Source organism: Crocuta crocuta, unplaced genomic scaffold (assembly GCF_008692635.1).
Source record: "Crocuta crocuta isolate KB4526 unplaced genomic scaffold, BGI_CrCroc_1.0 scaffold273, whole genome shotgun sequence".
Taxonomy (NCBI): Eukaryota; Metazoa; Chordata; class Mammalia; order Carnivora; family Hyaenidae; genus Crocuta; species Crocuta crocuta.
In genome coordinates, this window is record NW_027529425.1 from 583616 (window position 1) to 607669 (window position 24054).

A 24054-nucleotide genomic window follows, 5' to 3' on the forward strand; every position below is an offset into this window, starting at 1 on the left:
TCGCCCGTGGTCACCAGCTCCCTGGAGCAGCTCGAAAACCCAGAGGTGGACCCTGAATCCTTGAAATCCAACGTCCAGACGCGCAGGCAGCGGCTGCAGCTCCGGTTAGCCACCACCAGGATGAGGGCGGCTGCCCTGGGACGCGACCTGGAACTGGAGGACTGGGGTGAGAGCCTAGCAGCTCCAGGCTTTCAGAGCTCCTGCCCGGCCCCACCCATTGCCTTGTGAACCCCTTCCCCGCCCCTCCGAATCTCTATGCAGTTGCTCATTCTCTTACTCCTTTGAACACTCGTGTAGTGAACACTTACCGCAAAGGTGAGGGGTTAGAAGACAGATGACAGGATCTCCAGCCTTAAGTTCACGGTCCGGTAGGGAGACAACAAAGTATTCTTAGAGAATAGCGGGAAGCCTCTTACAGTGAGCAGAAGGCTGTGGATTGTTGGGGAGGGTGGAGAAGCCGCATTGAAGGCCATTGAACTGACTCCCGAGGTATAGTTTGTCAGAGAAGCAAGGAACAGACAGACGTTCTTTTTTTTTTTTCTCTACTACTATTTGTCTGTCTCTGTCTTTATCTTCTCTCCTCCAACACCCATCTTTCTGTCTGATGCTTCTGTATGTGTTTATTTTGTCTTTTCTGTTTATCTTCTCTCCATCTCTCTCTCTGTTCTGTATCTGTTGCATTGCCTCTTTTGTCTCTCATATCCACATCTGTCTGATCTCTCTCCTTGCCTTCCTGTCACTCACTTTCTCTCACCTCCCAACTTCTATCTATCTGTGTCTCTCTCTTCCCTGTCTCTCTTTCCTCTGTGTGTGTGTGTTACTGTTTATTTGTTTTTGAAAGAGAGACAGAGACAGAGTGTGACAGGGGAGGGGCAAAGAGAGAGGGAGACACAGTATCTGAAGCAGGCTCCAGGCTCTGAGTTGTCAGCACAGAGCCTAATATGAGGCTCGAACTCAAAAGCTGCGAGATCATCACCTGAACCAAAGTCAGATGCTTAACTGACTGAGCCACCCAGGCGACCCTCTTTTTTCTTTTTTAAATCTCAAATTCTCTTCTTTCCCGTTTACATGTCTCTCTCTCTCCTCTGTTTCCCATTATTTTTCTTTTCCAACCCTGCCTCTGACCCTCTCCCTCCTGCAGATGAGGAGGAGGAGAACGCCAGCGGTTCTGGAGAGGGACAGCACTATGCAGATGACTGGATGGCTGGGGCAGCAGCTGTGGCCCCCCCAGCCCGGCTGCCTCGCCCTCCTCGAAGGGACGCTTCTGGGGGCAAAGGAGGAGGTGTCCTTGTCCGCCACAACCAGGGCAGGAGCAGGACTGGGGGGACATCTGTTGGTTTTCACACCCAACCCATCCTCATTCTCTTTCTCTCAGCCCTGGCCCTGCTTGGACCAAGATAACAGGGGAGGGGTGCCCCCAGCATGAGAAGGGTTCATGGCCCTTCCCCTCCTCCCCCTCAGCTGGGTCTGGGAAGGAGTCGAAGGGGGATGCAGAGAGGTAAAGTAAGGGACTTTTTGGGTGAATGGCTGGGGCCCCAAATCCAGGAGATTACCATTGGTGGGTTGGGGGTGGGTGGGTGTTCATAATATTTATTTTTTCATTTATAATCTGGGAAGGAGGGGCCGGGGGTATTTATTTAGGAAGGAGATGTGTGCTTTCCAAGCATACCTCTATGTTGGGCAAGTTGTCAGTCCCAACAAGGAAAAAGGGAAAAGTTTTAGAGTTTCAGATNGAGGGGTGGGGCACTCGGTCTCAAAGGGACCAAGCTGGGTGCTGGTGGGGTGCAGGGCAGGGGACTGGGGTGTGTGAATAGGATGTCAGGATCTGTGGGGCTGGTTTCTATGGAATTTTCTCAGTTATCAATTTCTTAAACTACAATGCCAAAAAAATTTTTTTAAAAAGGGCTGTTCTCATGACCTTTGCCATCCACATCTTCATAAGCTTTCCCATTTCATGTTTCAGTGTCTGATTCAGTGACTATTCTGCAAATAAACAGCTAATTTATTGGACCCTGTGTTTGACTCTGTACTTTTAACATCCCTCCCTGAGCCCAACCTCCTGGCAGAGGCTTCTGGCCTCTCTTGGAACCTTCCCCTTGTCATTCACTTTGGGCAAGTTGTCTACCCTCTGGGTCTGAGCCCCTTCATCTGTAAAATGGGGAGACTTGTAGGGACTGGCAAAATTCTTTCTGAACCTGAGGCATCATTAATATTACCACATGACTGCCCCCTGCCTTCAGGGTGGGGGCCCCTGTTCTCTGTGTGTCAGGCTGGGGCTACCTTGTCATGTCCTTGACAATCAATGTCTGCTTTCAACTCGTCTGTTACTTTTCTTTCTTTCTTTCTGTTGCCTGAATGAGTCTTTTGTTCTGAAGAAAGCGAAGAGAAAAGGTATAACTGATTACTAAGTGTGAAAAGAGGGTAGAAGTGCTTTCTTCCAAGGGCGGGCTGGGTGCCCTGATGGAGAAGGAAAGATGCCGGGAGGGAGAGAGCCAGAGACGCGATTAAAGACTGAGCAGCTGCAGGGACTGGCGGGACAAAGGGAGGGAGGGGGAGGAGCCTGGGCGCGGAGCAAGTTTATGGGGAAAGTTGAGCACAGCTCGGAGCCGGGCGGTGGCTGGGGCAGGCGGGAGGGCCAGACCCCGATTTCCCTGCTGCTCTTCAGGTGGCCTGGTGAGTGGGCAAGTGAAGCCGAGGCTGTGGCCAGTAGAGGGACTCTCAAATTTATATAGGGAGACTTGGGGGGTTCAGAGAGAGAACCTCGGAGGGGGCCAACAAAGGGCTGGCAACTAACTGAGCAGTCACCAAAGCTGGAGGGGACAGAGGGCTGGAAAGCGGGTAATGGGAGGAAACGGAGATGGATAGAAGGAATAGAAGAAATCTGGACACTGGAGGGAGTCCAGTGAGGGGCTGGATCCTAGGGGCTGTGTTGGGGGAGGGAATTGGGGGGTGATGCCAGAAGGGGTGGGTCTCTGGGTAGCAAGTGTGGGTTCTTCTTATCTGGGGTCACTTCTAGCTTGTCCCAGAAAGGGGCTGTCAGGAAGGGCTATGACCTTTCTTTGTGGCTGTAATCTGATGGGGTGGGTCCAGACTCCCAGTTGATTAGGAAGCTGGGGCCTGGGAGGAACTCAGAAGCTTGAAGTTTGTATCTTTCAATATCCTTATGTCGCAGAGTTTTTTTCTCTCTTTCCAGCTCCCCCCTCTCCATCTCCTCTGGATGCAGAAGGGATTGGAAAGCAGGCACGGGGGTATAGGAGGTGGGGTCTGGGGATCTGAGCTTCATAAGTAACCTGTCTCCCCCAGCTTTTCACACACTGCGGTCTGCCCTATGCTGAGACCGTTTCAGAAGGGAAAAGAAATGCCCGAGTTTTAACTCCTACTCATGACAAAGTTGTTTCTATAGTTTGACTTCCCTGGGTTCAGTACCCTGTGCCCTATCTGACCTTCATTACCTCCTTATGGCTGCCTTCTTGGCCTCGGAATAGGGCTCTTCATCCCCATCTGTCACAGACAGAGGAACTCACGAGGACGCCAGGCACCGGGCTGATGTCTACTTCACTGTCACATGAGCAGATTGGTCTTTCTCACAGGATCTTTGGCTTTCTCCCCTCCCCTCTGAATCCCTGAGGCTCAGGTAGAAACTGCAGGTCGGGGGGCTGGGGAAACTGGAGACTGATGGCAGAGGAGTAGTTGTGGGCCACCTGGAAGATCTGAGCATAGAGAGCACAAGTCCCTCCCCGCAGGCTCCCACTCCTGGAATGAGCTGCAACAGCAGGAGAGAAGGCTGTACCCTCTCCTTAGACTCCCCTCCTTCCCCCCTCATTTCCCTTCTAGACGCTGACAGAGGCAAAAATCTGCTAACTCAGGGGGCAGACTCAACCAGGGCTGCGAGCAGACCTGGGGAATGACCCCCCGATCTCCAACCAGCGCCTTCCACGGCTGCACGGCTGTCTCAAGCTGTCTCTGCCTCTGTGCCTGGCCCTTGCCCTGCCCCTCGATAGCATCACCCTTACCTGCCACATGGGCCCTCTGTCTCCTACCAGGACCATGCGCCTCTGGGGGCCTCGGAGCCTGGGGGTGGCTCTGGGAGTCTTCATGACCATCGGATTTGCCCTCCAGCTCTGGGGGGGCCAGAAGAGGTGAGTTCCCATCTTGTCCCAATGCCTGATAGATGCCTCCCATTTCCTCCTCCCCGTGCCACCTAGGGCTGTGACTCTTGGGGACTAAGAGGAAGTTCCATGTTCTCTGTCCTTGCTCCACAAGACACCCACTCACCTGCTGGTGAGGGACAGGAAAATTCCCCTCCCATCTCTCCCCAGGCTACCAGGCCTGCAACTCCGACAGCCCTTGGCCCCATCCCTGGGATCAGCTGTTTCATCCTGCCCACCCCGGCAGCGGCTTGTGTTCCTGAAGACGCATAAATCTGGGAGCAGCTCTGTGCTGAACCTGCTTCATCGCTACGGGGACCGAAATGGGCTGCGCTTTGCCCTCCCTGCCCGCTACCAGTTCGGCTACCCAAGGCTTTTCCAGGCCTCTTGGGTCAAAGGCTACCGCCCTCAGGGTGGAGGCACCAAGCCCCCCTTCCACATCCTCTGTCATCACATGAGGTTCAACCTGAAAGAGGTGAGGGGCATAGGAGGGGGTGGGTGGGACTGGAGAGAGATGGTCTCAGTCCTGTGGCCAAGACCACCACGGGAGGAGGCCACAGGCCTGGGGATCCCCAGGCAAAAGTTGGTCCTCACCCAAAAGTTGGGCACAGGGGTCACAGTGATTCCTATTCCCCTCTCCTCAGCTGCCTCTTGCCTGGTAGTTTCTGGTAGCCAGAGTCCTGCCTTCTCACATCTGGAGCTTCCTGGTCTCTTTCCTTGGCCAGTTTACCCCGCTGGTATCAGTGCCCTGACAATGCTGACCCCCTAGACTCTCCCTCCAGGGGCTTCTTGCTCTTCTCAGCCCCTTCTATTAACACGACCAGGGCCCCTGCTCAGCCACTGCCTTCTGACTATCTTCCTCTGCCAGATATTGAGAATCAACTCTGTGCCAAGTGCTAGCCTGGTCCTGACCCCCTCCTCCCAGTTCTAAAGGGAAGATGTGTGCATGCACTCATGATCTCACCCATACACACATGGGAACCTGAGAGCTCTCAGACACACAAAATCAATGTGCAAATGAAAACATCCAGGGAAGGAACTTTTATGGAATACTTACTGAGTGCTGGGTTCTCATCTCACTATCACCTTGCCAGAAAGGCTTCATAAGTGTCCCATGACACAGATGAGGAGGGCAAGTTTTAAAGAGGCTAAGGGACTGGCCTTCATAGAAAGCAGCAGAGCTAGGATCTGAACTCAGGCCCATCTGCTCCAACGTCAAAGTGCCTTCCCTGGCATGTGTGCGTGCATATGTGTGTTTGTATTAGGAACTGTGGGGAGAAGATTCAGGAAAAAAGTGGAGCTTTCTGTAGAAGTGGGTTTTAAGTTGACACAACTTTGTAGTAAGAATATCAGGTATTTTTGAGGGAGCAGAACATCAGCAAAGATGTGGTGGTAGTGGTGGTGGTGCGTTTGTAACAGGGGGAATGTGTGTAGGTAGCAGAACCCCCAGGTGCTCCCGTGAAGCTGGAGCTGTTAGAAAGCAGTGGAGAAGCACGTGTGGGACCTAAAGGGCAGCAGGGGTCACTGCTAGGAGTGACGTGATGACGGTGAGCTTTCAGGCAGACTTCTCTGGTTTCATTGTCATCACCATTCATTGAGTACCATGCACTTCCACATTCAAGGTAAGCGTTAACCCAGATTTGCAGACGGAGGACTGATGGCTCTGAGAAGCTCAATAACCCGCCTAAAGTTACACAACTAGTAAATGGCTGAATTGGGATTTTATTCCAGGTTCATCTGATGCCACAGACTGTTCTCTGCACTGTTCTCCTCTGCCTTCAAAGAGACACTCAGTTCACAGGCTCTGCTCTGCAGGCATGGCCACATTAGCAGAGCAGATTGGAGGACATTGTGAGGGGTGTCAGATTTAGTGACAAGTCATATTCAGAGGCAGAAACCCTTCAGGGAGCCCAGGAGCTCGGTTCTGATATGTAGCTACCTGCAAGACATGCTATGGAGCGGCTCAGCTCCATCTCACCTCTTCTTGCTGAGAAGTTGAATCACATGTCTCAGATTTCAGGGTAGCACCCTACCAAGTGTCCATAGTTCCCCAGTGGCCGGCCCAGGGCTGTCCTTTACTTGCCTAAGTGGCTAGGAGACCCAGAAAAACCCTGTTGTTTGGCCATCCTGGGGCCGGCCTGCTCACCTGATGCCTATATCTGAGACAGAATTATGGTTGGCCCCTTTCCTCCCTCTTTGCTGCCAGTGACCCACTGGCACCTGGGGAAGAGGCCTCAGGCCAGGTCCTTTCTTGGAGCTGTGACCAAGAGTCCCAGGGTAGGCACTTAATAGGTTTTTGTTGGAGAAGTGAACACGAATTTTGATTTAGAGGTTTTACTGACCAAAGACACACAGAAAATCCAAAGGAAATTAAGGTTCCCAAGGAACTTCCCATGTTCCAGGTTCCTTCATAATCTTATCTTGTGTAACTCCGGATTATGATTATCCCCATTTTTTCAGATGAGCAAATTGAGTTTCAGAGATGTTAAGTAACTTGCCCAAGATCTGTCAGTTAGTGAAGGAAGCTGGGGGTTCCCAGCAGAGCCATAAGAAGGTGGTTTGAGGAGTCTAGGGAACCAGCCAGCAATGGGCTTACTCTTAGTTTCTTCCTGGCCCAATTCTTTCTCCCTATACCTGTTCTCTCTCCTCCACAGGTACTTCAGGTCATGCCTTCTGACAGCTTCTTCTTTTCCATTGTCCGAGACCCAGCAGCTCTGGCCCGCTCTGCTTTCTCCTACTATAAATCCACCTCATCGGCCTTCCGCAAGGCACCATCCTTGGCTGCCTTCCTGGCAAATCCTCGAGCCTTCTACCGGCCTGGAGCCCGTGGGGACCACTATGCACGCAACTTGCTCTGGTTTGATTTTGGCCTCCCCTTCCCCCCAGAGATGAAGACCAAGAGAGGGAATCCTCATCCTCCCAGAGACCCCAAATCCCCACAGCTGAATGTTTTGCCTTCTGGCGCTGGCCTGAGAGCCCACCACACCCTGGATCCCAGTGCTCTCTTCCATCCTGCTCCCACAGTTGCTGGTGGTCACAGCCCGACATCCAGCACTGCCTCTCTAGGTTTGGGGTCTTCATCCTTCATCCAGTGGAGTCTGGCCTGGCTAGACTCTGTCTTTGACCTGGTCTTGGTGGCCGAGTACTTTGATGAGTCATTGGTTCTACTGGCAGATGCCCTGTGCTGGGGTCTAGATGATGTGGTGGGCTTCATGCACAATGCCCAGGCTGGAGGTGAGCAGGGCAGAAGCGCGATCAGCAGTAGTGGACTGACTGCTGAGGACAGGCAGCTGACTGCAAGGGCCCGAGCCTGGAACCACCTGGACTGGGCTCTCTATGTTCACTTCAACCACAGTCTATGGGCACGGATTAATCAATACGGCCAGAGCCGGCTGGAGAGTGCTGTGGCAGAGCTCCGGGCTCGGCGAGAGGCCTTAGCTAAACATTGTCTAGTGGGGGGTGAGGCTTTAGACCCCAAATATATCACTGACCGTCGATTCCGCCCTTTCCAGTTTGGGTCAGGTAAGGTTTTGGGTTATGTACTTCGGAGTGGACTGAGTCACCCAGACCAGGAGGAGTGTGAGCGCCTGGCTACCCCTGAGCTACAGTACAAGGACAAGCTAGATGCCAAGCAGTTTCCCTCAACAGTCTCTCTGCCCCTTAAGACTTAAAGGCTACTCTCCCCCTAATCATCAGACTACTAAGTCTTAGCTTAAAAGCAGCTAAGCTGTTAAGTGCACACACCATGAGTATGGAGCAGCCAGATGCCATTTCTGTTTCCCTCTGAAAGCATGTTTGTGCCCTAGAAGATGAGTGAAACTTTGCCCAGAGGTGGACACCAAGTCCTTCAGCCTGTGTGGGAGGAATTCCAGTTGTTCAGCTCCTAGCAGTACCCCTCCCCCCCAACTTTGTCCCTTCCTCCTTCCAAACCGCTGGCAGGTCCCCAGAGCACTCTCAAAAGTCCCCAGGAGGAGCAAATCATGGAGTACGCCAGAAATAACCTGAATGAATAATGCATCCATTTCGCTATGAATTATTTGGTTCCAGACTATGCTCATTTCACTGCGAAATGTTTGTGAATGAATAAATAATTTGAACCTTTGACTTGCATTATTAGGGTGGAAAGGGGAGGGGATGGTCCATCTTCCTGGGAGGAGCGGAGTTGCAGGGGGTTCTTTTAATATTTTTTCTCTAAAAAACCTGTCTAGCCTCCCCTAAAGCCTTCTTATTGCAGCCCAACCCCAGCCGGACCCCGCCTCTCTCCCCAGCAGTCCGATCACCCACAAATTCCGGGGCCTCGGAGGCCACGCCCCTTCCTTTCCGCTTCCGGTTTCTCGCCAGTCAATCGGCCCAACAGCCCGGTTCCGGCCCTGCGGGGTCTCGGTGCCGGGTCCGTTGCCCGGTTCCCGGCCGCGGCCGGGCTCCNTGGTGCCGGGCGCTGCCCCGGCGCAACCATCTCTACCTGGGGGAAACTGTCCGCTTCCTGCTGGTGCTGCGCTGCCGGGGAGGCGCGGGGTCCGGCGTGGGGGGCGGCGCGGGCTTGGGCTCCCGAGGGGCCTGGGCAGAGCTGGCAACGGCCCTGGCCGCCCTGGCCTCGGTCAGCGCCGGAGGCGGGGCGCCCGGGGGCGGTGGCTCCGGAGACCAGGATCCCGAACCCCCAGGGGGCGGGGATCCTGGCGGTGGGCCGTTGTTTCGAGGCTGCAGCCCCCTCCTCACCCACGGCCCGGGCCCTGCTACCTCAGGGGGAGCGACCACGGTGAGGAGCTTGGGGTGATACGGCACAGGGCGCAGGGGCGGTTTGCTGGGCTCCAGAGACAGGAGGGGGATGGACGCTGGGGACCTGAAGGAGGCCGATGAAGGAAGCCAAGAAGAACCGCGTACAGCACATCTTAAAAGGGAACGCTGCAGGCTGCCCCTTTGACTCTCCCGCCCTCTTACCCCTTTCACAAACCCCAGCTGCCTGTGGAGGAACCAATTGTGTCCACAGATGAGGTCATCTTCCCACTCACCGTTTCACTGGATAGACTGCCCCCAGGGACACCTAAGGCCAAGGTAAGATTGGTAAGGGGTAGGACTGTTGTCCTAATCCAGACTTCCTTTCTAAGGCAGAGCTGGCTGGCTCCCCTCTTGACTGTGGCCCCGTGTTCTTGTGCTCAGATTGTAGTGACTGTGTGGAAACGGGAGGTTGAGGCACCAGAGGTCAGAGATCAAGGCTACTTGCGCTTGCTGCAGACCCGATCTCCTGGGGAGACCTTCCGGGGAGAGCAGAGCGCTTTCAAGGCCCAAGGTGGGGAGAATGCAGAGGAATGAAATGGAATTTAGGGGATAGAGTGGAGGGGTGATACTGGCAAGCGCCGGAGAGAGGAGCAGAGGAAAATTAGAACTGTGTGTTGGAGATGAGGTCTGTGCCCAGCTCATCAGTTCTTGCCTTGGCCCTCTCCTGCAGTGAGCACCCTGCTGACTCTGCTGCCCCCTCCGGTTCTGAAATGCCGCCAGTTCACTGTTGCAGGAAAACACTTGACCGTGCTCAAGGGTGAGCAGATCTGTGGCTTGGGTCTTGCGTAGCAGCTGGGGCATTGACTGGGTGACAGCTACTCTGGACACACTGCTGAGGATCGGTCCATTTGGGAGGGGTAAAGTTGGGGTTTGAGGTGTCTGGGTACTCTGAGCTGAACTGACCTGGTTACCTCCAACAGTGCTGAACAGCTCCTCCCAGGAGGAAATTTCCATCTGGGACATCCGGATTCTCCCAAACTTCAATGCTAGTTATCTACCTGTCATGCCCGACGGCTCTGTGCTGCTGGTGGACAATGTCTGGTGCGATCCTGAGGAGGGGCAGGGATGCAAAGTGGGGATGGGGGGAGGGACAAGAGCTCTGGCATGAAAAGATCAAGCTGTGTCCCTCTTTCTTCTGAACTAGTCATCAATCTGGGGAAGTCTCCATGGGCTCCTTCTGCCGGCTCCCTGGTACCTCTGGCTGCTTCCCCTGCCCACTTAGTGCCCTGGAGGAACACAACTTCCTGTTTCAGCTGAGAGGGGGTGAGCAACCCCCTCAAGGGGCCAAGGAGGTGAGTATAGGGGACTGGTATGCTCAAGGAAAAGATTAAGAAAAAGCAGTGGGAAGGAAAGGCTGGGGGTGGGGGGGTGACAAAAGATGAGAGGGGAACCTCAGATACACACAATGTTTCCTTTTGTCGCTCCAACAGGGCCTAGAAGTTCCCCTGATTGCTGTGGTTCAGTGGTCCACCCCAAAGCTGCCCTTCACCCAGAGCATATATACCCACTACCGGTGAGTTCGTGGGACTCCCCACTGGGCACCATCCTATTCACCTTTGTTTGGCAACACCCACCCCTCTTCCCTCTCAATGATTCTAGCCTGCCCAGCATCCGCCTGGACCGCCCGTGCTTTGTGATGACTGCTTCTTGTGAGTCCCCTGTTCGGACTTACGAGCGGTTCACTGTCACCTACACACTGCTCAACAATCTCCAAGACTTCCTTGCTGTGAGGCTTGTGTGGACCCCAGAGCATGCACAGGCTGGTAGGTGGGCTGTCAGGCTCCGGGACCTTGTCCCAAAGGAGGGGAAAGGAAGTCATGGAGGTGGGGGGTTTGTGGCAGGCTCCTTTGGCTCTATACTTGGGTGGTCTTCACAGTGTCACTGTTGGAGAGATTAGAGAAGCGGTGGGGCAGTGATTTTAAGGACACTGAATCCGGATCAGGGTTCCTTGGTACGTTTGATTTCCATCTCTCCCATTCACTAGCTTTGTGACCTTAGGTAGGATACTTAATCTTTGAGCCTCACTTAGATTCCTCTTTTCTAAAGCAGTGGAATAATATCTCTTAGGGTTGTTAAGAGTGATCTAACAGTTTAACATAAGTGAAGTGGTCAGAATAGACTTCAGAACACAGTAAGGATTAGCTATTATTATTTATAAAGTTAAGCAAGAGAGAACACGTAAAGACTGCTCATGAAAGCCTTTTGCAAATTGAGGAGTGCTGTACAGGTGTGTTTACTGGTGGCTGTTTCTGCCTCCCCTCATTCTCCCAGGAAAGCAGCTGTGTGAGGAGGAGCGCCGGGCCATGCAGGCAGCCCTGGACTCCATTGTCTGCCACACACCCCTCAACAATCTAGGCTTTTCCCGGAAGGGCAGTGCGCTCACCTTCAGTGTGGCCTTCCAGGCTCTGAGGACAGGGCTTTTTGAGGTGGGCTGGGGAGGGGCTGAGGTGTGTAATGGGTTATGGGAATATCAGGGTGGGAGGAGTCCAGGCCACCAGCCTCTGTGGAGGAAACCCCATGGGTGACACTGAACGGCTGGGCAGAAGGGAAGATGGAACTTCAATCCAACATTGGCTGGGCAAGTGGGGGAACTTGATTTGAAAGGAGGGTCAGGGCCCAGGGGCTGAACTGGAATGCCTGACCTCTGTCTCCTCACCCCAGCTGAGCCAGCACATGAAACTGAAGCTGCAGTTCACCGCCAGCGTGTCCCATCCACCGCCCGAGGCCCGGCCTCTGTCTCGAAAGAGCAGCCCCAGCAGCCCTGCTGTCCGGGACCTGGTGGAGAGACACCAGGCTAGCCTAGGCCGCTCTCAGTCCTTTTCTCACCAACAGCCCTCCCGTAGCCACCTCATGAGGTATGGAAACGTGGGGCGGGGCACCAGACTCTGGAGAGGCCAAAGTTGTAAGGGGAATAGGAAAGGGTCCTGGGGCCCAACTAGAGCCCACAGCCTCTGCCTTCCTCCAGGTCAGGCAGCGTGATGGAGCGCAGGGCCATCACGCCTCCTGTGGCCTCTCCCGTGGGCCGCCCTCTCTACCTGCCCCCGGACAAGGCTGTGCTTTCTCTGGACAAGATTGCCAAGCGCGAGTGCAAGGTCCTGGTGGTGGAGCCTGTCAAATAGCACCTGCTGGCTCTCCTCCCTCTTACACTTCCAGAAACCGAAAGCCCCCCGGATGGGGCCCTTGCTCTGGACTGTGCCTCCCCTGGGATGCCTCCTACCATGGATGAGGAGGCCCAAGAGGGCTGCCTGTCTGTGTCTGCTGATGAGGGACAGGGAAGAAGCTGTGAAATGGGCGGGTATGACTGCAGCACTAAGCCTACAGTATTTCCCTGGCTCCCTGGGGGGGGCTGGCCCCACCCCAAGGCCAGGGGCAAGGGCTCAGAGAGCTCCCTTGCCCCTCTCCTGCCCAGTACCCTGGTTCTAAGTTTACAAAGTGTATTCCTTGTTCCTATTAAGTTGTCTCTCCTGACTCTGACACCCTCCCTCCCACCCACCCGCAGGGCTGAGATTAGAGGGTGGTGATGGTAAAGGGATTCTGACAGTGGCCCTCCTGTCTCAGGGGTGAGGGGGTATAGCCAGGTGGCCTCCTCCTACACCTCATGTTTACGTTTGTGGCCTGAAGCACTTTAAGTTGTGTGGGGTTTTTTCTTTCTTTCTTTCTTTCTTTCTTTTTTTAAATCTCTGTTCCTGTAACTTATTCTCCAACTACTGCTTCCAACTGAAATAAGACTATTAAATGCCTGTTCAGGAGGGAGAAGAATGACTTGCGTTTGTGTGTTGGTGGCAGGAGCAGAGATCCCAGGGGCTCAGAATGGTTCCCTTCAGCAGGCACACCAGATAGCTCCCTTCCTGTATTATTCTCAGATTGCCAGTTTTATATGCCCAGCGGCCTTGCCCCACCCCTCTGCACCGACACACACGACTGTCTAGAAGATGGAAGACAGACTCAGGGTGTAACCCCCCTCACCCCTCATCGTACACACATCCCTGGGCGTATCAGACTCATGTTTATTAGGAGGGAGGGAGGGAAGAGGGAGATCCCCTTGCCCTCACTCTCCTTAACACAGTGCAAAGTCCCCAAGCCTCTGCCCTTCTAGGTAACGGTGGGGAAGCGGGGGAGCAGAAAGCCTTAGTTCTAGCAGCAAGCCAAGAAAGAGGTGGAGGAGGTTTGCATCTTCCTCATCACAGAGGCTCATGGACCTGATCCACCTCTGCCCTTTGCCCTCCGGCAGGCTCAGACGTCAACAGGCTCCCGGCCTCGGTTCTGCCTCTTCACCACAAATACCCTCTGTCCTGACACGGTCACCAGCAGCGTGTGTTCTCCAAAGACCACTGGAGAGGAGACACACCTTCCCCCGCCCAGGAGAGGGAAGGGAGCACAGAGTTAGTGGGGTACAACGGCTTCTACAGAGTCACACAAACCGATGGGATCAAAAGCCAAAGGCATGTGATTGTTCAAGGCTCAGAGATTTGAAGATAGGAGGGCTCCATTAAATCCCCTTCCTTCCCTTGGTTTCTCCTGATTGCAGGGGTGAATCCCAAATGGAAGGAAAAAAAGTGGCCAGAACCAAGGATCTCAGGAAGAGATGATGAGAGGTTGGCAGGACACAGTTTTTTTTTTTCCCCTGACAAGAAAAACCTCTGGGAGACATCCACCCCACCCCCCCAGTCACCATCATCAGGGGCAGGGGCTGAGGCTCACCCGATAGGCGCTTGAAGGGTATGTTCGTGCTGTGGTGCAACCGGAAGCCACAAGCTGTGCTGACCAGCTCAGAGATAGCACTGGCTGCCTGCTCATCATTCTCTAGATCCCCAGATGACTGCATGCAGATGGAGGAGGAAGGAGGGCAGAAATTAGGGAATAGAACTGGGAAAGAATTCCGGTAACAGTCACTTTGGCTCTAACACTTGTAACTTTCCCTCTCAACTTTCCAGTACTCCAAAGGTCATCCCCATATTTGGAAAAAAACAAACCTGAAACTTTCCTCTGATATTGCTGCCCCTCTTGATGCCATCCTGTTTCTCATCTGTATAACACGGGCCTTCCCCCAGTGAGCAGCGACTCTCATTACTTTACTGACCATTTTTTCCTAATCCCTGAAACTTGATTTCTCCCTGTGTCCCCACTTATTGATAAAATCCCATTCTCAAACATCTGTGCCTGCCTACTACCGACTGGTTCAAGACTGTCTTCTCAAGTCTTTCCAATGGTTGCCCTGTCTGTAGAATCTGAAACATGAACATCCTCTTTGTCCTTGAGGCCTGCCCTACTACCTAGCCCTTGGGTAATGAGGGGACAGTGGCCCAGGCTTCCTCTTTTCTGCTGTCTCAACTTCCTCTCCTAACCTCCTCAACATGGGCCTCCCAGTGAGGTTAAGTTCAGTCCCCTTTGCTCCCTTGGACATTCAGTAGCTCAGTGTCCTCATCTGTAAATTGGGACAAGTTCCTATTTATGGGCTTGTGGTGAGGATTATGTTGACATATCATTGGTGAGATGCTTAGAACAGCTCCTAGCAGTATATACTAACTGCTCCTATTCTTTTTCAAACTCCATGTCTAAAGTCAAGTCATCAAAATTCCCCTTCGTTCAACCCCTTCCCAATCAACTTCCTTTCTTAATTTCCTGTCTGTCACGGTGCCATCATTCTAGGCTTGGGTTCAAAGTCTCACTAGACAGAAAAGTATCTCTATTACCCATCTCTAGTCATTGCCAAGATATATTGATTCTTCCTTTAAAATTTCTTCCTTCCTTGTTCCTCACTGCCACCAGACCCATCTCAGACCTAGATTTTCGAAGCAGCCTCCACCACTTCTGAATCCCACCCTTTCTGGTCTATCTTCACACCTAATAGAACAATTCTGCTCAACTATTTCATCAGCTCATGTTTCTGTTCAAAGCTCCCATCACCCTCAATATTAATAGAAATGTGTTGATCCAGCCTTGAAAGTCCTCCACAGTCCCATCTTTCCTTACTATATTCTCTTCTTCCAAACCTTTCCAAATCTCTTCAACACAAACCTACCCTGAGTACTCTCCTTTTCTGCCTGTTCACAACCATCCATCCTTTAAGACCAGTTAAATTCTCACCTCCTCCAAGAAAGTTTCCTTGTCATAATGTAAGTTATAACAGTTTTTAACCTTAAGCCTTGTCTCTCCAGCTAGATTAAAAACTTCTAGAGAGCTAATACTATATTAGAGAGCATAATACTATATTATGGAACAAAATACAAAGACTCGGGGTGCCTGGGTGGCTCAGTCGGTCCACCCTCGTCCAACTCCGACTCAGGTCATGATCTCATGGTTCGTAGGTTCAAGCCACACGTCTGGCTCTGCTGACAGCCAGCTCAGAGCCTGGAGCCTGTTTCAGATTCTGTGTCTCCCTCTCTCTCTGACCACCACCCCCCTGCTCACACTGTCTCTCTCTCTCAGAAATAAATAAAACATTAAAACAATTTTTTAAAAAATACAAAGACTCTTGAATAAATACGAAATAAAAACATATTCAAGAATAACGTGGGTAATATCAATTATCAACAAACCTAGAAATAGTTGTCTGACTTTGGGAAAGATAGTAAACTTCTACCTCAGAAGTTCCCAGACTCTGATTCCAGAGATTTTATTTGATTAGTTGCCAAAAGCTTACTACATACATGCCAGGCATGATAGCTAAGAGTGAGAGTCAAATTAGGCTAAACTGGGCGATGTTAAAAGGGATCACCAGGCCCTGTCACCTTGGCGGACCCCTCCCTTGCCCAGAACGCACCGCCAGCACTGCGCCTTCACTCAGAACCAGGTAGCCGAGCTGGTCCGGGATTCGCTCCAGCCCCTGGGTCAGTGCAGAAGTCTAGTGGGTAAAGTTGCAATCAGTGAGAAGCATGCCAAGGATGGCCCTACGATGCCTTTCATTTACAAACCCACGTCTCTCGTGACAGGGCTCGCCAGACCTTTCTCTCCCCAGCCAGGGCCCTCCCAGACTCTCTCCCACCTAGAGTCTTCGACACTGATCTTCCTGAGTGTCCCATCTTCCTCACCCTCTGACCCTGGGCTCCTTTGGCCTCCGCAGCCTCAGTGGCCCCTCCCCCACGTCCCCATCTCCAATTCCCCTGGTGGCCCGCCCCTCCCCCGCAGACTACTCGCCAGCGTCCATACACCCTCCCACAGATCCCTCCTCAGCCCTCCGATCTCGCCTCCCCTCCCATCTCCAATCTCTCTACGTGCCGGGGTGGACAGGAGGTAAGGGTTGAGTACAGGCCCAAAAGGGGGCAACCAAAGAGATTGGGGAACAGGGATGCGGAACCCCTGGCACGTACTCCTCCCGCGCATGCGTCCTCACTCACCATCGCAGCCTTAGGTGCTGGGGGCGCTCCCTTTCAGATAGGTAGCTTCCGGCTCCAGACCCAGGTCACGTGCCTCCGCCAGGCGGTCCCCTCCAGCCTTGCGGCCTCCGGACTTTAGCCCCGCCCCCAAGGCGCGGATTGGAACATGACTACATCATCAGCCTTAAACTGCCAGTGAGGAGCGCCGCTTCCCGGAGACGCAGAGCTCGAGGAGAGGGGGCAAGTCGGTGGAGGGGAGGGGCTGGAGGGAGGAGGGCGGGTTGAGGGTGTGCGCCTGCGCGCAGAGGGCTCGCCGTTTTTTTTGAGTGAGGGCTGCATGAGAGTGTCACTGCGAGTGAGAGAATAAAGTGAAATGCAGGTGAAGAGCTATTCAGATGCTATTTTTATTCCTACTGTAGGCAGTGCTCTGTTTAAGAGAGGGATTTATTCCCCAAACGGCTTTTCCTCCTGGGGTTCTGTGAGGAGTCGAGACTCCTCATTCTGTGGCGGTGAGTCGAGACCCCGCCTCTTCCACTCAGGCAAAGCAGACTTCCGGGCTAGTGTCTGCCAGAAAACATTAGAAACAGTACTTTGAAGTCACTTTTTAATACATGAGTGTCACATCGAAAGTTTTTGTTTTTAATTTAAATAGTATCTAGGCTAGCGATACCAATTTGAGAAAGTGCTGGTGAAGTAAAATGAAGGATAATTCTAGAAATAAGTGCTTTTTGGTGATAATATGAGGGAATTGGCGCCCTTGGTGCATTGCTGATGAGGCTGTGAAATGATGCCGCTGCTTATGGAAAACCCATCAACGGTTCCTGGGAGAGTCAGAGTTAGCTTAAGAGCAGTTCCAGTTTCTAGATGGTTACGTAGGAGACTTGAAAACATGTCCACGCAAAAATTCGTACACAAATATTCATAATAACCTAAGGGTGAAAACCACGCAAATGTCCATAAACTGAACAACAGATAAATAAAATGTGGCATACGCATGCAATGGACTCTCATCCAGCCATAAAAAGGAATGAAGTCTTGATAAATCCTACAGTGTGGATAAACCTTGGAAACATGAACCGTGAGTGAAAGCAATCAGATACATGAGGCCACATGGACTCTGATGCTGTTTATGCGAAATGTCCAGACTAGGCAAATCAGGAAGCAGATTAGTGGTTGCCAGGGGCAGAGGGGAGGGAGAAATGGGGGGGCGGGGGTAGGTGACTCTTACTTGGTGATAAAAGTGTTCTGGAATGCTAGATGATGGTTCCGCAGTCAGTGTAATAAAACCACTGAATTGTACACTTTTTAAAAAAATATTTATTTATTTTGAGAGAGAGAGGGGCGCCTGGGTGGCTCAGTCGGTTAAACGTCCGACTTCGGCTCAGGTCAAGATCTCACGGTTCGTGGGTTCAAGCCCCACGTCGGCCTCCGTGCTGGCAGCCAGCTCAGAGCCTGGAGCCTGTTTCAAATTCTGTGTCTCCCTCTCTCTCTGACCCTCCCCTGCTCTCTCTCTCTCTTTCAGAAATAAATAAAACGTTTAAAAAAAAGAGGGAGAGAGAGAGCAAGTGTGTGAGCAAGTTGGGGAGGGACAGAGAATCCCATGCAGGCTCCACCCTGTCAGCACAGAGCCTGATGCGGAGCTCGAACTCATGAATTGTGAGATCATGATCTGAACTGAATCAGGTGCCCCTGATTTGTACACTATAAATGGTGAATATTAGCATATGTGAATTGCATCTCAATAAAATAAAACTAAGTACTGTTGCTTGAGGAGAAGATTAATAAGATGGATGCCTTTTATTTAAAATGAGGTATGTTTAGGGGAGCCTTAGTGGCTCAGTTGAATTTCCAACCCTCTATTTCAGCTCAGGTCATGATCGCAGGGCGGTGGAATCAAGCCCCATGTCAGGCTCCATGCTGAATGTGGAACCTGCTTAAGATTCTCTCTTCCTCTGTTCCTCTCTCCTACTCTCGCAAAATAAAATAAAATAAGATATGTATAACAAAATTTAAATTGGGAGGAGGGTGTAGAGAGACAAAGTGGAGATGTTTAATTTGCAAAGGCTTCCCTTGGTCATAAATATTGATGATACTTCCTAGCATCATTTTCTTTAACTTACTGTTCAGGACATTTTCATCCACACACTTACTGCTCCCTCTGATTAGCCACCCTGTAATAGTATTTCCATGTTGCAGATGAGGAAGTGCAAATTTAAGAGAAGTTGAGCCCTGCTCACACACACACACTAGTGGGCAAGTGGCAGAGCGGGATTCCAGTCTAAGTTTGCTGACACTGAGTCTGATGCTTTTTATATTATGCCATTGGCCAGCTATGTTTATTGTTATTTGGTAAAGCTACATTTAACTTTACCTCAGAAATTCCCTATTTTCCTTTTTTTTGATGCAGAGAAGCCCTTTGCAGGACAATGTTCATCAGCCATCATCAGAATTGTTTCATTTTCACAAATCTTACTACCCATGTAGAAAGCAAAGTTTCTCGTTCTTTCATTCAACCAATGTTTATCGAGCACCTTCTGTGTACCAGATACTCTTCTTGGAATTAGAGATACAGCAGTGAGTGAATAAAATCAAGATGTATTTTGGGGTGCCTGGGTGGCTCAGTTAAGTGTCTGACTTTGGCTCAGGTCACGATCTCACAGTTCATGGGTTTGAGCCCCACACTGGGCTCTGTACTGACAGCTCGGAGTCTGGATCCTGCTTCAGATTCTGTGTCTCCCTCTCTCTCTGCCCCTCCTGTGCTCATACTCTGTCTTTCTCTCAAAAATAAACATTAAACAATTAAATTAAAAAAACATTTTTTATTGTTTTCAAGGAGCTGTGAGGGAAAGGTTGAGCAGGATAGTGAATAAGTAAGATGTTATCAAGAAGTGCTATGAGGAAAAATAAAGCAGAGTTCCATTTCCATTCAGTTAAAAAGCATGAAAAACAAAATATTGTATTATTTAGGGATTTATCTGTTATCTAGCTACCTATCTTAAAATGATAAACATCAAAGGAATGATTTAAAAAAAATTTTTTTTACAAATAGTTTATTGTCAAATTGGTTTCCATATAACACCCAGTGCTCATCCCCACAAGTGCCCTCCTCCATGCCCATCTCCCCCGTCCCCCCCACATCCATCAGTCCTCAGTTTGTTTCTCAGCATTCAAGAGTCTCTCATGGTTTGCCTCTCTCCTCAAAGGAATGATTTTTAAAACTGGAATAATGGTTACATCTGGGATAGAGGGGGGATGGGCTAGAAAGAGACACACAAGGTTTCAAAGTATTGAGAATTGCTATAGCCTGAATGCTTGTGTGCTCCCACCCCCAAATTAATATATTGACCCTGATCCCATTTTGATGATATTTGGAGGTAGGGACTTTGGGAAGTGCTTATGTCATGAGAGTGGTACCTTCTTGAATGGGATTAATGCCCTTAAAAGATATACCCTAGAGACCCCTCCCCCTTTTTGCTATGTGAGGACACAGCCCAGAACCTATGAACCAGGAAGCAGGCCTCCACCAGACCATAGTATCTGCTAGCACCTTGATCTTGTATTCCCAGTCTCTAGAACTGCTACAAATAAATGTTTGCTGCTTATAAACCACCCAGTTTTGTATATTCAGGTCTACAGCAACCAGAGTGAACTATGGCAGTAATATTCTATTTCTTAGGTTTTAAGTCTCTTGGTTTCTCTGTCCTGTGTGTGTGTGTGTGTGTGTGTGTGTGTGTGTACAAATATACACACTTTAAAATACTTTTTTTTACGTTTATTTATTTTTGAGAGAGAGACAGAGCATGAGTGGGGGACAGGTAGAGAGAGAGGAAAGACACAGAATCCAAAGCAGGCTCCAGGCTCTGAGCTGTCAGCACAGAGCCTGATGCAGGGTCCAAACCTACAAACCATTAAGATCATGACCTGAGCCAAAGTTGGCTGCTCAACCAGCTGAGCCACCCAGACACCCCATACACACTCTTTAATACATGAGGATTTAATAGTTTTAAAAGTCTTTAAAAAATAAAGTAGGTCAGGTCACCTGACCTGAAGTGGCTGAGTCAATTAAGTGTCCAGCTTTTCGTTTTGGCTCAGGACATGATCACAATTCATGAGAACGAGCCCCATGTGGGGCTCCATGCTGATAGCGCGGAGCCTGCTTAAGATGCTCTCTCTCCCTTTCTCTTTGCCCCTCCCCGTTTGTGCTATCTCCCTCTCTCTCAAAATAAAGATATAAACTTAAAAAATAAATAAAGTAGGTCTTATGACCCCACCATTTCACCCCAAGGTATATACCCAACAGAAAATGTGTACATATGTCTGCCCAAAGACTAGATTGTGTCACATTCACATAATGGAACACTATTGATCAATGAGAAGAAATGAACTAAACCACACATAATAACAGGAATGAATCACACAAACTTGATATATAGTGAAAGAAACCAATCACAAAAGAGTAAATTCTGTGTGACTTCATATATGTAAAGTACAAAAACAGGCAAAACAATCTATGTTGTAGAAATCAAGATGGTGGTTATCCATGGGGGAAGGGTTGAGATTGGACGAGAGGGATGCTTCTAGTAGTTGGTGATAGTATTTCTTGGTCTGGATGCTAGTGTCCCGTGTGTGTTCAGTTTGTGAAAATTTGGTGAGCTGTATACTTGTGATATGTGAACTTTTCATGTATGTATATTTGAATAAAAAGTTAAAAAACAAAGTTGAGTGAGAAGATACAGAAGGTCAGTGTGGTGATGGGTGTGCTGTTTTACATCAGGTGGGCAGGACTGGCCTCTCATGAGGAGAAAACTGAGCCGAACCCCAAGGGAGTGAGCCATGTGGCTGTCTACATACCTAGAAGAAGAATATTCTGGTGAGTGTTCATCTAGCTTGTCTTAGACTGAGTTCTTTGAAGATAAGCACTGGGTGTACCTTTGAAATTCCAGTGTTGGGGCGCCTGGGTGGCTCAGTCAGTTGAGTGACTGACTTGGGCTCAGGTCATGATCTCGCAGTTTGCGGGTTCGGGCCCACATCGGGCTCTGTGCTGACATCTTGCTCAAAGCCTGGAGCCTGCATTAGATTCTGTGTCTCCTTCTCTTTCTGTCCCTACCCCATTCATGCTCTCTGTCTCTCGCTCTCTCTGTCTCTCAATAATAAATAAATGTAAAAAAATTTTTTTAAAAAAAGAAAGAAAGAAATTCCAGTGTGTACCTCAGCACCTAGCACATTGCTAACCTACAAATTGAATAAATTTTTGGTATATTGTCCTAGTGACTTCTAGGACTTCCTTCTGGTTTTAGAGACTTTTTTTTTTTTTTTTTTTTTTTTTNCTTAATTCTGCCCTGTGTCCTTCCATGGTACTTTCTTCTTTGGGAAAGGAGGGAACAAATCCTGAGATGTAAAATGTTTACACCCAGCTGTTTCCAGATAATCTTAGACTTTCCTCTCTTTGCCTGGAAACCACACATTCCTTTATTTACCCCCAACTTGACCCCTCTCAACACACATACTTTGTCCCACTGGGATCTAAGTGGCTCATATTTCTAGTCCAAAACTTATTATACTTCATTGCTACTCTTTGCCTGCTTACCTCACTTAAAATCTGAGCAGCATGGGGGTCAGGTCTTTGATGTTTTTAACATGTTATTCCCAAAGTATGGCTGTTACCCTGCAGTCTTCAGAAAGTGCTGGTTGAAGACATGTGTCAGGGTTAAGATCCAGGAAGAGTAGAGTTGGGATTGGGAAATCTGTTGATGGTTATATATAATACATAACATATTTTAAAATATTTCATTTCTTAAAGTCCCTTCCCCTTATTTCTCTAGAGAGAGAGAAAGAGATTGAGACATTGAGATTTATTTTAAGGAATCTCAAGCAGAGCACACTGGCAAGTAGGAAATCTGTAGGGTAGACCAGCAGGAAGAGTTGATGTTACACCTTGAGTCTGAAACCTGCAGAACACAGGCTAGAACTCAGGGTTCTTATGTTATTACAGTCTTCTGAAGAATTCCTTCTTTTCTGGGAAAGCTCCATCTTTTCTCATAAGGTCTTCAACTGATTGGGTAAGGGCCAATGACAGTTAATCTGCTGTATTCAGAATTAAACATTCATCATATCTTAAAAATGTTTTCACAGTGTAAGGGAGGCAGATTTTTACCTCTGCCCTCTTAGGGTCTTTGGCTGGGTCTGATGATTAAATTGACATGAGACAGGAGAAGATTATATATATTTTTTAATGTTAAGTTTTACATGATTAGGAAGCCTTCATAAGGAAACGGAGACTTAAGGAAGTGGCAAAACCTTTTATACTAGGTTGAACAAAGGAAGACAGCTGTGGAAAACTAAACTGGGGGGGTGGTAAAGGAAGATAAGATAGGAATTATTTTAATAATGTCTGTTTTATAGAATTCTCTGGTCACAATTTCCTGTCCTTGATAAATAATATTCTGACACACGAGGACATCTGAGGGTCTTACTATCTGTTTCCAAGAAGAAAAGGGGGAGGGTCAGAGTGTCCTTCCTGTATCTGCTGTTTAAGTGCCTTTAGCTCACAATAATTCTTATGTCAAAGAGACATATTTTGGGGTGACATCCTGTAATTTCCTTCAACAGCAACATTTAGACCAAAGTTTGACCAAACCAGTGGGTACCATAGCCTAGCCAAGTTGACACATAAAGTGAGCCATCACAGCCACAAAAGCCAAAGAGGGTGGGTGTCCTTTGCTGTGATGGTCTCTGTGGCAGCATTCATACCTGGGCCTGCAGTTGTGGGTAATCCTTTCCCACTGGCTTTCCCTTGCTTCCACCCAGGAGTCTTATGGGATAACTGAGCAAAGGGGAAGGAATGTGCTTTGTAAGTACATATCTTGAGGAAGCACTGGTGAGCCAGAAGGGGAGGAAACATTTGAATGTCTGGAGCACAGCAGCCTATGAGTGCTGGGAGCCCATATAAAGTCTGACAGTCCACTTCCTTGGCTTTCTGTGGCCAAGAGACAACAAAGCCCATCTAATAATACATAGGCACAAGCCACTTCATTTCTCAAATTTAGTAGTATGTGAAAAACCAAAGAGAAGTAAAAGCAGGGTTCCAAAATTGTGCTATGATAGAAATGGTTGCACTTGACAAATGAATGCTTTTAACACAGAAATATTAAAAAGCTTTATGATTTTGACAGTCATGTAGTAATTGCCAGGTTTACAAAGTTAATCGAGAGGCAGAATGCTGTAATAACCAGTTAAGTTGTAATCTGAAAGTCTCCTTCCTTTCTTGTGGGCATGTCTCTGGCTGAATATATAACCAACCTCCTTAAGAAGGAATGTTCAAAACCTCCATTTGAGGCTTTCGTGAATGTGAAGCCCAGGCAAAAAGTACCTCTCAGCCTGGGCTGGGCTCCTGATACAGCTTTAACATGCCTCAATTTCTTGTTATTTTTATAGCCTTAAGGAGGAGGGTCCCAGACAGAATTCATAATGTGGTCATGAGTCACATCCTCAGTCCTGGTTTCATACTTTGTTTCCAGTTATAGATTCACCCTCTACTGAATTTATAATTCCTTCTAGGACTTAAGTTTTTCCCCTAGGGCTAGAAAGGATTCCTTCATTACTGAGAGCTACTACTTTATTCAGACATTGTTCTAGAGGCTGTGGGTAGAACAAAGCTCTCTATTGTCATGGAGCTGATACTCTAGTAGATGGGAACAGAAAATAAGCAATACATATAAGAGGAAAATTAAGTGGTGTTAGAAGATGATAAGTGCTATGGGAAAAAAAATCATCAGGGTAAATGGGGTCCAGAGTGTGGAAGTAAGAGGGGATAT

At 49.6% G+C, this 24054-nt stretch overlaps 5 protein-coding genes across 8 annotated transcripts in view; 4 read left to right on the top strand and 1 right to left on the bottom strand.

Moving 5' to 3' along the window:
- Positions 1-1555, top strand: part of GPC2 (glypican 2) — a 5914-nt gene extending 4359 nt beyond the window's left edge. The window contains exons 7-8 of the mRNA XM_077758823.1: positions 2-166; positions 1142-1555. Of these exons, the coding sequence (XP_077614949.1) occupies positions 2-166; positions 1142-1401 (425 nt within the window). The 3' untranslated portion in view covers positions 1402-1555. The remainder of the gene's footprint in view (position 1; positions 167-1141) is intronic.
- GAL3ST4 (galactose-3-O-sulfotransferase 4) lies at positions 84-8250 on the top strand. 2 transcript variants are annotated; one of them, XM_077758641.1, is made up of 4 exons: positions 84-166; positions 3835-4139; positions 4320-4623; positions 6803-8250. In XM_077758641.1, the coding sequence occupies exons 2-4, from the start codon at positions 4021-4023 to the stop codon at positions 7817-7819; spliced, it is 1440 nt and encodes a 479-aa protein (XP_077614767.1). In that variant the 5' UTR covers positions 84-166; positions 3835-4020; the 3' UTR covers positions 7820-8250. The 2 variants fall into 2 exon arrangements, with proteins under 2 accessions (XP_077614767.1, XP_077614768.1); XM_077758642.1 differs by lacking the exon at positions 84-166 and adding an exon at positions 2617-2673.
- Positions 7894-12683, top strand: TRAPPC14 (trafficking protein particle complex subunit 14). The gene is made up of 12 exons (XM_077758824.1): positions 7894-7897; positions 8417-8904; positions 9105-9200; positions 9306-9435; positions 9595-9681; positions 9845-9965; positions 10069-10216; positions 10355-10437; positions 10524-10687; positions 11196-11350; positions 11586-11779; positions 11890-12683. The coding sequence occupies exons 1-12, from the start codon at positions 7894-7896 to the stop codon at positions 12041-12043; spliced, it is 1824 nt and encodes a 607-aa protein (XP_077614950.1). The 3' UTR covers positions 12044-12683.
- Positions 12684-12911: 228 nt separating this feature from the next.
- Positions 12912-16410, bottom strand: LAMTOR4 (late endosomal/lysosomal adaptor, MAPK and MTOR activator 4). Of its 3 annotated transcripts, none has more exons than XM_077758645.1 (4): positions 16235-16410; positions 15688-15768; positions 13626-13743; positions 12912-13272 (listed from the first exon to the last, which is right to left on the bottom strand). In XM_077758645.1, the coding sequence occupies exons 1-4, from the start codon at positions 16262-16264 to the stop codon at positions 13226-13228; spliced, it is 276 nt and encodes a 91-aa protein (XP_077614771.1). In that variant the 5' UTR covers positions 16265-16410; the 3' UTR covers positions 12912-13225. The 3 variants fall into 3 exon arrangements, with proteins under 3 accessions (XP_077614771.1, XP_077614769.1, XP_077614770.1); XM_077758643.1 differs by having other exon boundaries at positions 12912-13255; positions 16235-16376; XM_077758644.1 differs by having other exon boundaries at positions 12912-13255; positions 16262-16370.
- Positions 16411-16556: 146 nt separating this feature from the next.
- Positions 16557-24054, top strand: part of LOC144227118 (NXPE family member 3-like) — a 68670-nt gene continuing 61172 nt past the window's right edge. Inside the window, 2 exon segments of the mRNA XM_077758657.1 lie at positions 16557-16619; positions 21015-21110. The gene's annotated coding sequence lies outside the window, so the exon portion shown is untranslated.

What these genes read in the sequence shown, in the direction of transcription:
- LAMTOR4 (XM_077758643.1), bottom strand. Translation starts at nt 16,264, where the DNA reads ATGGTGAGTGAGGACGCATGCGCGGGAGGA. An exon ending in AGGACGCATGCGCGGGAGGA is followed by an intron (nt 15,769 to 16,234) that starts GTACGTGCCAGG and finishes TTTACCCACTAG; the next exon opens with ACTTCTGCACTGACCCAGGG. An exon ending in ACCCTTCAAGCGCCTATCGG is followed by an intron (nt 13,256 to 13,625) that starts GTGAGCCTCAGC and finishes TCTCCTCTCCAG; the next exon opens with TGGTCTTTGGAGAACACACG.
- GAL3ST4 (XM_077758641.1), top strand. Translation starts at nt 4,021, where the DNA reads ATGGGCCCTCTGTCTCCTACCAGGACCATGCGCCTCTGGGGGCCTCGG. An exon ending in CTCTGGGGGGGCCAGAAGAG is followed by an intron (nt 4,140 to 4,319) that starts GTGAGTTCCCAT and finishes ATCTCTCCCCAG; the next exon opens with GCTACCAGGCCTGCAACTCC. An exon ending in TGAGGTTCAACCTGAAAGAG is followed by an intron (nt 4,624 to 6,802) that starts GTGAGGGGCATA and finishes TCTCCTCCACAG; the next exon opens with GTACTTCAGGTCATGCCTTC.